General features: G+C 34.6%; 1 protein-coding gene across 1 annotated transcript in view; it reads left to right on the forward strand.

Moving 5' to 3' along the window:
• LOC129753846 (uncharacterized) overlaps positions 1-15,502 on the forward strand; it is a 234,011-nt gene that overhangs the window by 161,128 nt on the left and 57,381 nt on the right. Inside the window, exons 11-14 of the mRNA XM_055749694.1 lie at positions 7,739-7,820; positions 7,907-8,066; positions 8,133-8,269; positions 8,775-9,062. Coding sequence (XP_055605669.1) covers positions 7,739-7,820; positions 7,907-8,066; positions 8,133-8,269; positions 8,775-9,062 — 667 coding nt within the window. The remainder of the gene's footprint in view (positions 1-7,738; positions 7,821-7,906; positions 8,067-8,132; positions 8,270-8,774; positions 9,063-15,502) is intronic.

Genomic DNA, 15,502 nt, shown 5'->3' on the forward strand with positions numbered 1-15,502 from the left:
ATAAAAAAAGAGGTTTCAAAAATAAGCTTCTGAATTAACAAACAAATAACAAACATATCGTTAATCTACGTTTAACAAAACCCTTTTTAAAGCTAAATTACTTTTTTTTTCACTCTAATTGAATTGCGTTTTCAGATGAAATAATGTCAGAATTAAAGCTTTGAAAAAACCCGAGTACAAAAATCAGTTGATAAAGACCAAAATTATTGATGAAAAATTCGTTGTTTATGTTCATACAGATCAAGATCGATATAATTCTTAACAAATTAATTTTTTTTTTTTGAACGAACCCTTCCCGTAGTTCGATCTTACCCAAATTTATCACGGAACCTTGCGTTGATACATATTTCGATTATTTTTTTCCTTTATTGACAAAACTATGTACATATGTATGTACATTAAATGAATCAAGAGCCATTCAGGACCATTCTGAGCCGAAGACTTTTTACAATCTTATTTTAAGTATTTCTACAAAATATAACCAATTAACTTTGAGTTGTTAATTTTCGTATGTAGTTCCAGGATATTCCACGGTATTCTTTTAATTCCAGATATTCCGTAAATTATTTCGATTATTTGAATTTAAGAATTCATTTTAAAATCGGATTTTCTGGATTTGTTTGTTTGTTTGTTTATTGATCCAGTAGAGTAAGAATACAATATTCTTTTTAATTACTACTTCCGACATACACATTTGTCACGTTCACTTATTTTAATCCTATTCTATTTTATTTTCCTATAACTAATAATTTTCAAAGTATGAATCCAACGCGGCTGCTAATTCTGGTGCTGTTTCCAATAGTTCAGGCATTCTCTTTTAAAAATGGCTTCTGATTGTATACGCTTGACATTTGGGGGTAATGAGTTGTAGTTGACAACACCTCTCACAAAAAGAGAATTTGCATACAAAGAGGTCCTATTAGTAGGCACAACATAATTGCGCAAACGGCTTCCTTGAGCGCATATGAGCTTATCAAATAGTGCGGGGGGATAACGAGTCGAACCAAGCTTACGCATAAACATGCAGGATCTGAATGCATAGAAATTTTTCATAGAACATCCAATGAGATTGCTTTGTAGATGACTTACTCGATCGTATCGGTTTAGGCCATAGACATATCGCACGCAACAATTGAATGCAACATTCAGTCTATTCAGTGCACCAGAACTAGGGCGAACATGGAGTACATCACCAAACAGAAAATGTGGGAGGATCAAGGCTTTAAACAAACAGATTTTTGTATTGGTTGGTGCGGAGTATGTACTTCTGTAAAGATTGCGCAAACAGCCGTAAACTTTTCCACATTGTTGCATGATCAGATCGTCCCACAATAAATTTTCGTTAAAAATATATCCAAGATTGTTCGCAGTTTTGCTCCAGTGGATTTGCTCATCGTTGATGAAGACATTGGGGAGAGAACCATGGACAGCTTGCCTTCTAGATTTGGTTATATAGAGTGCCTTGCTTTTGGTATGGTTCACTAGTAGTCCATTTCTCAAACACCACGCAGCAACTCTTGCTAGATCTTCGTTGACCAGCCTGACAAGTTCATTTGAGTTCCGATTCCGATCGACAGCATAGAGCTGGACATCATCAGCATATAGTTGGATAGCACAATGTTTCAACACGAGAGGCAAGTCGTTGATGTAACTCGTAAAAAGAAGAATGGAGCCTTGCGGAACGCCAGAGGTTACGTGAGTACTCCGTGAGAATAATTCTCCGCAAAAAACTGTTTGCATTCTATTCGTTAAGTACGATTCAATCAGCCGAACAGCAGCGTTCGAAAAATGAAATTGTTCGACAAGCTTGTCACAAAGTTTTCTATGTAAAATAGTGTCAAAAGCCTTGCTAAAATCAAGCAAAAGTAACACACCTGACATTTTTTTATCCACTGCCGCTGCAAGTTCATCGTAAACACGAATTACTGCTGTTTTCACACTCTGACCTTTGCGGAAACCAGCTTGAGCATCTGTCAGCAAATTGTTGTTGTTTATGAATGTTGACATTTGATCCTTCATTATTTTTTCAAACGCTTTGGAAAGAGCACAAAGTATGCTTATGGGTCTTAGATTTTCAAGTGTACTCAGTTGAGGCTTTTTCTTCAAAGGAATAACTTTTGCATTTTTCCAGCAGTCAGGATAGATAGATGTTCTTATGATCACATTAAACAGGTGAGTTAAATGATGGGCAATTAACGGCAGCACAAGTTTAATCAACTTTATGGGTACGCGATCTAAGCCTTCAGCATTCGATTTTATATCACAAACGGAGTTAACAACTTCCCACCATGCAACTGGCCGAAAACAGAAGTTTAATGGTGATGGCTCTGCAACAGCCCTAAACTGCCGATGACCATCATCTATTGAGTAGTTGGACGAAAATTTTTGGTTTACTACATCTGGATCAAAACTACACGCCTGCGTTGTTTTAACCTTACCAACACCGAGACTTTTTACGCGTTTCCATAGGACATTTCCCGGAACCTGATCGCCCAGGAATTGATGCAGGTGTTGTTTTTTAGTTCTGGTAATAAGAGAGTTAGTTTGGTTTCGTAGAGTTTTATATCTTCTTCATTTAAAATCTTTCAGGTGTGGTGGAGCTCTACGCCAGTCGTTATAAGCTAGGTTCCTCTCTAATATAGCTTTTCGCACTGTGTGGTTGAACCAGTTATTTGCATTTTTTCGAGCGGAAGAAGTTCGTAAGGGCACAAAGTTTTCATGAATTAAGCATAAATTCCTGTTTACGAAATGCAACATGTCATCTGGATTTTCCATTAAGTAAAAACTGTCCCAGTTAAGTGACCGTAACGCGTTTTCGATGCCGCTTGTATCAGGATTCTTATAGTCACGAAAAACGTTCACTACAGGGCTTGGTACTACGTTGAAATCTAACGAACCGAAAATTAGGTCATGTTGCGATAAACAGGAGAAACTAACTTGTCCAAAGCGGATAACTTTATTGCTTTGACTTGTCAGAAAAAGATCCAGCTGGGAACATCCGTTTTCGTGAAAAAATGTAGGTTCTTTATTAACTGTACTGATCGAAAAATTCTGGAGAACAGTTTCTAGGAGTGTGCGTTTTCTACTGTGTTGCAAAAGGTCAGTGTTAAAGTCTCCAATTAGAAAAATATTTTCATACAATGTGGCAAGATCAGCAAGTTTCTGCTCCAGAAAAGGAGAGCAATCGTTATCCGGCGGATTATAAATAACAAACAGCAATATTTTATCAAATCTCAATTGGATTTCCAGAGCCAGACACTCAGTCTTGTCCACAGAATCGCGAGACAACTGTGTTTGAAACACTTGTTTCACGCGTAGATGCTCTTTCGAATAAACAATGATTCCACCCCCGCGCTTATAATTTCGATCGTTACGATATATGGAGTATCCTTGAACCATAAGCTCGCGCTCATTATTCTTTTTGGTTAGCCAAGATTCAGTAAAACAAGCAATTTCTACTTTAGATTCTACCAAGGTCAGGCGTAGCTCATCCAGTTTGTTTAAGTTACGAGCGCACAAACTTTGAGCATTTCCATGACAAATGTTCAACTTTCCAGGGACTAGAGCAGCATTTAAAACAGCACCAGGAATATTAGCAAATGTAGTGTTAAAATTAGCAGGCATTTGTATGGGATTCAAAAACAGTTTTTTTTATAATAAATATTTAAACTAGCTCCTTGTTTGAATTTCACAATATTGGTTACTATACACCACATCAATATAAAAATTATCGGGAAAACTCGATCAATAAAATCTTCACAATGTTACAGAAAATCAATCAATTATACAACTTAAAAGTGAACAGATTTACAAAAATTCATTCAGTTCATTCTCGGTGTAAATGGGGATAGCATTACTATCTACCGTGCGTTTAACATATACAACGCCAAGCTTGGAGAAAACGGTTGTCAGCTTACCAGACCTCTTCAAACGTAAAGCAGCGACCTTCACTCGACGAGCAGCAACCGGAAGATTCTCGTTGATGAATATCCTGTTGTCCGAATTCAGTCCCAGATGTTTTAGCTGGAGGTCACATTTCCGCAGATACGAATTGAAAAAATCGTCACGAGAATTCCTTAGCGCAAACTGAACAGCAATAAGACTTTTCTTTCCATCGTCACCAGACCCGGGTTTCAAGCGTCGAATGTCCACAGCCGGTATTTCGCAAGTTTTCCAGCCTAGGTGTACGCAAATAGAGTTGAAATAGTCGCGCAGGTTCTCGCCGTTTATGTGAGGGATTCCACTGATCACCAGATCGCTTCGGTAGTCCAGGTTGTCCACAGTACGTGAAATAACTTCCAGCCTTGTGCTGAATGAATTAAGTGTTGATTCATTCGCTCGAAACTTCAGATTGCAGTCATCCTTCAGTGAGTTAATTTCCTCAGACACCGTTTTCAGTTTTTCATCGAGTTCAGCCTTTACAGAATCGATTTTGTTGTTTATGTCACATCGCAAGTTTTCAATATTACGGTTTGTTTCCGAAAACTGATCAAGCAACATTTTTACAGCAGAGTTGAGTGTTATCTCTTGCTGTTCGGGATCATCAGTTCTCAAACGTTTGTTTTGATGACTGTTTACCTTCGGTGATGATTTTCTGCAAGCCCCTGCGACTGACGCGTTAATGCTTACGACTGGCGATGAGTTTCTGCAAGCCCCTGCGACTGACGTGTCGGTGTTTACAGCAGGCGGGGTTCTCATTAGTCAACCCCCTGGCAACTTGACAGTTTAGTCGAGTTTGCTGTGTCGTCTTAAAAATTGTAGATGTCGCACTAGTCGCGTTTGTTTACAGGCATCCTGGGTCGTCCCTAGCAGCGGCAACGTTCATTTTCCATTGAAACCACTTGATTTTGTTTCGGCAATTTCAATCTATTTGTGTTCCATTCTCGATTCCAACTTACTAAAATTTCTGTTTATAGCAAAGATTACAAAATGGCCATCTTTCATCCGAATCCGTTGTGTTTTTGTTACAAGGCGTCACCAGATAGAGTTATGAATTTCTTTCGTTAAACATAACGCGGTTTAAAATAGTTCCGCTATTTCCTTAAGTTTATTACGGTAAAATTTTATCCAGCTGAATGTTATGAAATATTAGTTTAACAAATATGTTGAGATAGTAAACACTGAGAATGAAAGCGGAAACGAGTTGAGGTGATGGCTTTGCATTTGCACAAGTGACGTACAGATAAAATTTCGGCAAGTTTAATTAAAAAAAAATAGTTCGTAGCAGCAAATGTGAAGATTGCTGAAATGAACTTTTCTATAGTTTTATTGGCAGATTAGAAGTTAATGCCGATGTGTTAAAGGTGTGCAGAATAACCGAGTTGGAGGTAAAAATTGTAGAACAAAATCATCAAAGTATAAACTTAGCATACTATTATGATATCATAATAATTCGAACTCTGACACGGATTTCAAATGATGCGCGGGATGTTTTTAGAGGATTAGCCGAACACATTTTGGATCAAGATGCTTTAGTTAACTATCGAAACTTGTTGTTGAAATTATGTGTTGATTTTTATTTGAAGTTTCGGATCGAGTCCTTCGCTAAGCAACATAATGATTCTAAAGAATCTCTTCGAAAAAAACTTACCAAGTTAATATTGTTTAGAAATGAATAAAATGTTGTATTAAAATTTACCAAACCAAAAACCAATTACAAAGATTTTTGAATTAAAATTTGCTTGTGTATTTCATAAATACAAGCCATTTGAAACGCTGATTTTTTTGACCATATTATCGTGTTTTTCTTTAAACATTAACTCCTTTTCCGCTGGTGATTCTTAATAATTGTTTTTAAAAACTTTTTTTTTTTCAATAAAAAAAAATAATTTTGAAACCTTAATTTGTCGAACATTTCATTATCCACCCTTTCGATATGTTTGTTGAGTGAAAATGAGATTTTGACAGAACCAGAGAACCAGAAAAACTGGCACACGCGATTAGTATGGGAAACGTCAAGTTGCCAGGGGGTTGTCATTAGTCCTCCTTTGCTAGCCATCTCGTATTGGAGAAATCTGTGAAAACGAAAATAAAATGGCTTCGAAAAATTCAGTCTTCGACGCGGTGAAAAAGTTCAAAAAACAGTGCCAAAAACGAGTGGTACAGGAGAAAAAACGGCACTACAGACGACTGACTGCTTCGGATTGCGCTGGCGAGGCTTCCAGGGATTTATTACGGCTTAATCACTCCACTTTTAAGGTGCGTATGTGCGAAAAGAATTAACTTGTCATTTCGCGACGAACAAAGCACTTGGATTGTTTTCTAGTAAATTCTTTGTGGTGAAAATTTTAAATCTAGAACAGTTTTTTTAATTTTATAAAAATTTATATGTTTGAAAAAAATGTATGAAAGAATTATGAATTTGTTTGGTAAAAATATTTATTTTTAAAATATATTATGTTCAAAGATTTTTTCAATCACATTGCATTTATTTCATGGACACATATTTTGTTTGCCTAATGCCAGCAAGTAATACATGCAATGTGTTTTTTTCCTATTAAAATTGAAGTAAGAAGAACTTGATCTTTATTCAAGGTATTTCATTCAAATTTCAGATATCTCGCAGCTTCATGATTCATAAAGATTCTTTTAAAAAATCGAAGAGAATTTCATTTCTTTGATAGCTTGTTTTTCTTGAGTCGAGTGCTCAACAAGTGCTTTTTAATGTTTTCGCACGTTTATGCGAAAAGAAAGTTTCTTAGTTTTAAAAAAATTTAAAATTCAAATTCATTTATTGAAGCGAATTGTCAACTGTTGACACTTGTTTTAAAGAAATATTAAAACAATGTTTAAATATAAAGTCTTGAACGTTTTCGAAGAAAGCAAATGAGTTTTCGTGATGTCACAACGCTGTCTTTACCGAAGTGCAGCTCACAACCTGCTGAACTGATTTTTATTCTGAAAATAACACTTAATTCCTCTTAAAAATTGTGAAGAGACCTCTGATTTTGACAATATGTCACATTTAAATCAATCATTAAAAAAAAAGAAGAAGAAGAATTTTCGCGACGTCACAACGCTCAAAAAAGAAACCAAAATCACTGATTCTAGTGCGTTAATCAGCAGTGATAATTCTACATCTCTTGTCTTGCTTTTTAATGATTTATTTAAGAGCATTTCGGAATATTTTTTATGACATTACTGGTGCTTCGATAAAGTTATGTTTTAAATCTAAAATAATTGTTAAAATCAATTTATTTTCTAATGACAACTTTGCAATTTCTACGGTAGTTCTCTCAATTCTGAAAAAAGGTTACTAATTATCTTTTGATGGAAAACGAAGCTTAAGAAACAACCTTTTTGATGATGTAAAAATTATTTTTGAATAATGAAAAATCAACATCGGTTATTCAGTTGAGAGGTTCTTGCAATGGGTTGTATAGTTAAAAGTTTATCGTCTAAAAGTTTCATTAAAATATATCGAGTAGAGCTTTTTTACTGTGATGCAATTTTATGTGGGAAATCCTTCAAAAAATTGCTAGAAATAAAAACATGGCCTTGATTTATTTCACTTTCCGAAAAAATATAAATAAGATTCGAATACGTCTCGTTTTGGAGCATTTTTAATATGAAGTAAAATTCTTTGTGGATCAAATGCTTTTATCATGATTATACCTTGAAATAATATTTGTTACGAAGAGTAAGCCAATTCAGTCTGAACCTGATCAATTAAATTACGTGCTGCAACTCAATTTACATGCTGGAGAAATTTACATTTTTCTTACTTTCTTGTTTTCAGGACTATGGAACTCTCCTGTGCTGGGGCACGAACGAAATTGGGGCTCAAACGGAGCCTTGCGTTTTCAATCTCATACCAGCAGGTAACTGTCATCCAACTGTTATATGAAATTTATGATTTCTTCTTTTCAAAAAAATTTCGTAATCTGAAAATTGTAAATATCCCTAGGTAAACCGGATGCCCTATCAAACTGCACCATCCTAAACCAGACCTTCGACATGCTCCAGATCGAGTGTCTGGAGGGTTTCGATGGCGGTTTGCAGCAAGAATTCCTGGCCGAAATGTACGTCATCGGCAATCGGCAACTGATCGGCTCTATCAAAACAAGGTAATTTTTTTGTGTATTAAGTTAAAAAGTTAAACGCTTATAACTTGTGTAATTTTTCCAAAACAGAGCTCCTCTTTTCGACCTGAAAGGGCTAGAGCCGGGCGTCGGTTACAACATATTCTTATCGGCACGAAACTCCAAGGGGGCCAGCGATCCGACCTACCTTCAGGCCTTCACTCTCAAGAACCCGGAAAAGCAAACCGGTAAGTTTAGTTTAGTTTGCGTTTGTTGTTGTTAATTTTAGGAGACAACAAGATCAAAGCCCATCGTCGCCGTCTTCCGATGATGCCGGTACCATTCTCGGAATCCGTTTTGCAATTAAGTTATTCGAAATTAGCGCACTGAAGCTTAGCGAAATCGCCCAACTCTCTGGCTGGCTGGCTGGTCGATGGCATATCGTAAAGTTTTGGCAATTCCTTCCGACTTCCGCCAAACTCGTGTTCGCCTGAAGGAATATCATCGAAAGCTCGCTTCCGGAAATAATCGAATACCGACTAATAATGGCAACTTTTAATTGCTTTCGCTGAACTTTGCCCGGGATCCGGATCCGGACGATGATGACAACGACGACGACGGGCGCTTTTCTCCCCGGGAATTGCAAGAGCATCGGCTTTCATCAAAGTGTTGCCAACATTTTGGCCTTCCGAGTGTCACTTCAGAGTGTTGTTTCATTCATCTCTTCTGCTTTCCCTTCATCTCCTTGCTTAGATCTTTCCCTGGTTTACGCACCGACGCTGCATCAAATCAAACCATTTATCGGAACCCTGCTAGGAGTGGTGGCCGCTATCATCTCAATCGCTTCGATCATCGTGTGCATAACCAGGTTGAGAGGCTCGGCTGGCCGGGATCGAGATTGTAGCAACATGTCCACCAACGACGCTTCCGGCATCAGTCAATCACTGCCAACGGATGGGGAACTGATGAGCCGGGAGCAGCAGTGCAACGGAAGCATCGATAGCATCGAGAAGAATCCGGACATCATTCCACAAGGTAAAGGTGTGCTAACTTTCCTCGCCTCATAAGACATTCATAACAGGTTGACTCATGATTTTGTGTTAAAATTATTATCTTCAAAGATTTTAATTAGAAAAAAAGATAATTTATACTTTAAAGTTTAATTTAAATTTTTATTTATTTGGATAAATTTCAATATCATTTTTATCATCTAAATTACTTGTAAGATGTTGATAATTGAAATTCTAACCAAAGATTGAAAAATCTGTCCATGCCGCAACATAATCATATTTTACAACTACAAACTTTCAGGTAGAAATTTACCAAAATTACCATTTCCAATCAAATTCCTGCTATGCAAACCATTATTTAATTTGTTTGTTTATACTTTTTGGGTAAGTTGTGAACTGAAAAAAACGAAAATATACTAAATCTGCATAGAGTGTGACAAAAGATCATGTCCAATTTTAGCATGATTACACAAGGGTCATTCCACAACGAACTTTTCAACTTAAAAATTGAACCTCATCTGAAGCTGTAACTGTTTCTGGGATATTAAGAAAAAAAAACCAAAATTTAATGGTAATACTGCTAAAAATGCCAAAATTTTTGAAAATTCAAGGCTCCTGTTCGGAGGGGGTGGTCCAATTTGACAAAACTTCTGATTTTTTCGTTTCCACGCAAAAATAAGTCATCTTACGAGATCTTGTGTAAAATTGGTGATATTTTCATGGTCACTTGTGTGGCATAAGCATAAAATTATGCTTTCAATCACTTAAGTGGGATCAACCCGACCTACACTGAATTATTTTCTAAAAGACCTGGCCATAAGTCAATGAAAAATGAACTACTACTCTTATTTATATGTTTACTAGCTGACCCGTTGTGCTTTGCTACACCTTCCGCCCCGGAAATAAATGTAATTTGTAAAAATTTATTCAAATTTAGATTTTAGAGAGCATTTTTTTAAATCAAACCTCATAATACTTCAGAACCAACAACTTTGAAATGAGAGCTGCAGCTGCAGTTCTGAATTTCAATTCAAAGATGGTATATATTATTTACTGAAACTTGAACTCTAAACTCGTTTTTCAAGATCTGAAATTTGTACTCTGTACCCAAAAAAAACCTTTTTATATATGGTCCCTTCTTTGAAAAGCTCTTTATCTTAAATTTACATGGGAGTTCTCTCATCTTTTTCAATCTTGTCCCCCACTGCTTGAAAAAGGTAGGCAAATTAAACCGGATCGATACCCAAACAGCACTTATCATGGTAATGAAAAATATATTAAATCAAATTTCTTTTTTTTTTAATAAATTTACTACGGTAAAAATATATATATTTAAAAAATATCAGTTGCATCACTAAATAAGTTCTCAGCGTTTTTTTTTTTTTTAATTTTCTCTTTGAAAGTCAAATATTCAAAAATGTTGGCAAAAACAAATTTCTAAGTTTACATTTGTCCCGTATATTGAGGCAAGTGTCATTGCAAAGCTTATTTACAGATGCGTCAGAGTAATGGCTTTAAAATGGATTTAATACGAATTCCTGCTTTTTGTTCTATCAAGTTTCAATGATATATCTGCAGTATTCCTGTAATATAAATTTATGTTTGTTACTCCACTTTTAACGAATGCTGTTCAAAGGGAATGACCTTCATTTACAAAGACATTTAAGAATTTTCAATAACCCCTTCAGTTTCAACATTCGGAATACCCATTCTGATCTTTCCAACATATTGAATCATTTTGAAGATGAATTTCTTAAAAGATCGACGTTTGCCCTTGCCCCACCGTGTAAGTTGACGGAAGGGAATATTGTTTTTAACATTTTAAGGGTATACTAAAAATTTCTCTTAAAAATTTTGCTTCCAGTTGAATATCAGTTCTAAAGTCTCGCTTTTCAAAAAAGAAGCGGATCAAAAGTCTCTTATATGCAGCCATGTAACACAAAAACACTTTTCATGTTAAGTACGCACTTGAATTGGTATGTAAGCAAAAAGTACGATGGTTATTTCAGAATTATTTCAAATAAGAGCTCCCACCTTCATTTCTAAATTCGTTTCAGTTGTGTATTTGGGCCGAAGTAACAATTTCTAGAAGAAAACATAATTTTTAATTTTTTTCAACAGAAAAAGTTGAACGTTTGAATATGTTCTAATGTTCCTTGAATGAAAATTCGAATGCTACCTACATTAACATGAACTAAATATGGAAGTATTTTTCAAATCTTTAAATTGATTTTGATTCGATTGATAAAATACCAATCCGTGTCACATCTAAGCGTCATTTATTACCACGTGCTGTGTACAAATCTAATAAGCAAGAAAAAAACACATCTAGGTTGCATATCGCCCCCACGTGTTTGAGAAACAGGCGCCTTATTGTTAAATTTTCCAGCAATCAATGAACAGTGTGCTTTGGTTACTATCCTCTTGCGTCGACGTTTGCTCGCCCATGGAGACGAAAAACAAACCCCAGGTTCATAGTACTTTGAAATATAACAGGTAGGCCATTGCGCTTAACCTCATTTGGCAGCTCCGTGTACTACAAACAAAAATAGTTATGAAATATTACTCGTTTTCTATGGAACAGAAATCAAAATCATTAATTTTGTCTTTATTAGCCGTTTATTTCTTCTACAAAGTTCTTGAAATCAAAGATTGATTCTCAGAGGGCATATGAAACGGTAAGTTTGCATCGAATTTCCTAGTTTTATACATAAATTGTTAACATTAAAAAGAGAATTTCGTCGTCGTCCCCGAATGTATGATAAAATCAGCGAAAAAAAATCCTGCATTCTTAGCAAAGATTTCATTGAATAAGCATTGTACATAATATTTCGATGACTATTAGTCGTTTTGTGAGATTACTTTGAAAATTTTCTCATGAACTGACTATTAAATTACAAAAATCAACCATTTTTTTGTTTTCGAGGCGCCAAAAAACCCACCAAATAAAACTTTTTAATAATTCAAAGGACCAAACATAGTTAATGGTATTAAAAAGCATAAGCTCATATTTTTTTCATAATTTTATTGCTTACCAATTGTTGAAAAAATAAGATTTTTATATAAATTCCATACATTTGCTAACAATTCTTATAACTATTTTTGGAGCCTTTCACCAACACAGTTGAAGAGGGCGGAATAGCCTACCTTGTCTATTTCAAAGTACTATGCCCCAGGTTGAGAAATACGCGCCAAAATATTCCTACTGATCAGTATGCTATGCCTGGGTTACTTTCCTTTTGCGACGCCTCGACCATAGAGACGAAAAACAAACCACCCAAAGGAAAAAAAAAATCTCAAGAAAATGGATGTCATGACTTTAATTTGTTTCGAAAAATTACAAATTTTGTATGGAAGCCTCTCCTTTCTTAAGTCGGATGGAGTTTTGACTATTACAGAAACCATCCCCGGCCTCAAAAACCCTCAGATGCCAGTTTTGACGATGATCGGTTCAGTAGTTTTCGAGTCTATAGGGAACAGACAGACAGACAAACATTCATTTTTATATATATTATAGATTTGCTTCTTGAAAACATTCAACACCAAGTAAAAGTGAGTATTTCTCTTCCAATTTCAATATTTTTATCCACAAATCGTATCAAAATTGCATCATAGTTCGACATGTGATTACAGGTTTTAGAATTGACTTTACAAGAAATTCTGGAAAAGAGAATTTGAATAAATACTAGAATGTTATATTTGAAGATAAGTAATTGCAAAAAAGGTATTCCAGGTACTGACATGAAGCTTTCAAAAACTCTCTTTTTTGATCGTAGTTTTGAAAGTTTTTTTTTGTCAATATGTTAAATAAATAATTTTTTGTTAAACATGAAAATTTCTAACTTTATGAACCGAGCTTAGAAAAAAAAACTTCCGCATACTTCCGAAATCGTGCTATTTTCAATGTTGAAAAATTTGTTTTCTGTTATGTAGGGGAGAGTGGGGTATCGTGAGCCATGGGGAAACGTGGGCCACTTTTGATATCTCAGATGTGTGTTGAGATAAAAATCTCAAACCAACCGCCATCGTCGTCGCTTTGCGTGAGCATATATTCCTTTATGTTGTTGACTGAAATACGCATCATATGCTTCTTTTATTTATCAAGCTAAAAAAAGATAGAAAAATTTACTTACATAATTAATAAAACACCCGCTAATTTCATCGATGGGGAACCTAAGGTGCATAACAAAAATATGCTCATACGCTTATGATCTTAGTTTTGTTATGCTCTTCCACGTGGAAAAGGAATTTTTGATGAAACTTCAATAAGTCACACAAACGCAACCAATTTGCAAATCATAGCTTGTGGGGAATCGTGGGCCACACATCTTGAATCACCTATATTTTTTATGTTTTTCAGAACTTCAAATACGTTTTTCCTATCTGTAAAGTTTTCTTATGCCAAATGAAGAGTTATGAAAAATATTTTATCCATCATATATAAGAAATTTTGCCAAAACGTTCGCGAGCCCGGTTTTGGAATCTATGCGATCATACACAGCTCTCTTTTTTTATTTCATCATCTGAAATTGCTTTAAAATAACGAAATGAATTAGGAAATCACAGTTTTGGATCAAATCATAAACTTTGCATGTTATTTGGTCAATTTGGATTTGGTGGCTCAAGATTCCCCACCATTTTTCAAAATCCAAAATATATTGCTTTTTTTAAAACAGTCACAATTTTTTTTCGTTCTCATTGGAAATAATTTTTTTCAACTAATGATACATTTCCGTTAATGTTTATCTCGTTCAATATGTATAAAAGACGCAGTTTTGTTTTTGGGTTTTTACACTTTTCTTTTTTTTAATGTTAACAAAGAAAACCTTGGAAGTAACGGGGTTTAAGTCGAGAATTCATTCAAATTGATAAAAAAAAAGACTTAAAAGAATGAACGTTCATTTTTAAGAACTTAGTTGTTCAACATAATCATGTAGTTTAGAGTTTAGCAATCTCTCTATAGAAACAAATCTTTTAATTTTAGAGAAAATCATAGGAATTTCATGATGTGCTCCAAATAGACGAAAAAATAAGCGTAAAAACCAAAGGATACATCCATAAAATCGTGCCTATGGATGTTTTAAGCTTTGCAGCATAAATAAACTAAGGGCAGCACGATAAAGGCATTAGACCACTGCAAGCTTCGTATGGAAATTTCAAGTTTATAAATTTTTACACATCCCATAACTTTTTTTGATTGTTTTTAATGCCAGAAATAGCTATACAAATTTTCAAAACAATTCGTCCAGTCCTGAAATAGTGCAAGGAGTTTTAATTGTGTATGGAATTTTGTATGGGAAAACAAATTTATTATTCAAAAATCATAAGAGTTGTACTGGAAGTAAAACATATATAACTTTACAACATAAATATTCCTTGATTATTGCAGTAAATTTCATGTCAACAAACCACGAACTTAACTATTACCTTAGAAAAGATATTCGATGTTATGCAAAATCAAATTTAAAAAAAAATTTAAGTATTTTTGCTTGCTTTTTTAAAGCTGTTGAACCAATGGATAAAAATGTTAAAAAAAAATCAAGAAAATTGCTTTGTATAGCCAACAATTTTTTTTGATGTATATAACCCTAGCAAAAACATTTCATGAAATGATTGTTAGCTCAAGCAAGCAAAGTCTGCCATTTTTATAGACTTTTCAATGGATTCAGATTTTTTATATTAAATGGTTATAACTGTAGTATCTATTGATTTTCTTATTGAAGTCGGCACTGCAGCCTTTTTTCGAATTGATGATTATATCAATTCATTCAACGTTTCGAGACAAGGTTTGTCTCATCCTCAAGGTTCACATCATTTTAAAAAATCCAGTGCAATGTGCAGTCTTTCAAAATCACCGTTGAAAATTCCCGTGAGATAGTTTTGAATGTATCATTATTTTTAATTATTGTTCGAACAAGAAAATCTACAACACTGCCAGACATAAGTCTTCACAAAAGCCACATAAAAAAGACTATATTTTTTCCCTGAGGATGAGACCAACCTAGTCTCGAAACGTTGGATGAAATCAAATAATCATCATATCTTAAATAGACTGCAGTGCCGATTTAAAAAAGAAAATCAATACAACATCAACAAAAACCAGTTGAAATATTTAAAACTTTGTTCATGAAATGCTTAGTTTCTTCTCATGTTAGCAAAAATTGAAGCTTAAGAATAAGCAAAACCAATAAGTCAAGACAAAACATCATTTTCAGCTTATTTGAATTTTCTGGACGATTTAATCTGCTAAAAATTTTTCCACCATACAAATTTCCATTCAAAATTGAAACGCGTTGCATTAATTCAGGAATCAACCAAATTATCTCAAATTTTACATTGATAATTGGTGAAGGCATCGCAAAAACATATGGGAGCAAAAAGTCACTATTTGCAGCGGTCTAATATGCATGTTTCAAAATTAATCAAAAAAGTTTCTAAGACCATCTAAATGGTAAAGCTGCTGACTAACAG

The sequence above is a fragment of the Uranotaenia lowii genome, chromosome 3 (assembly GCF_029784155.1).
Source record: "Uranotaenia lowii strain MFRU-FL chromosome 3, ASM2978415v1, whole genome shotgun sequence".
Taxonomy (NCBI): domain Eukaryota; kingdom Metazoa; phylum Arthropoda; class Insecta; order Diptera; family Culicidae; genus Uranotaenia; species Uranotaenia lowii.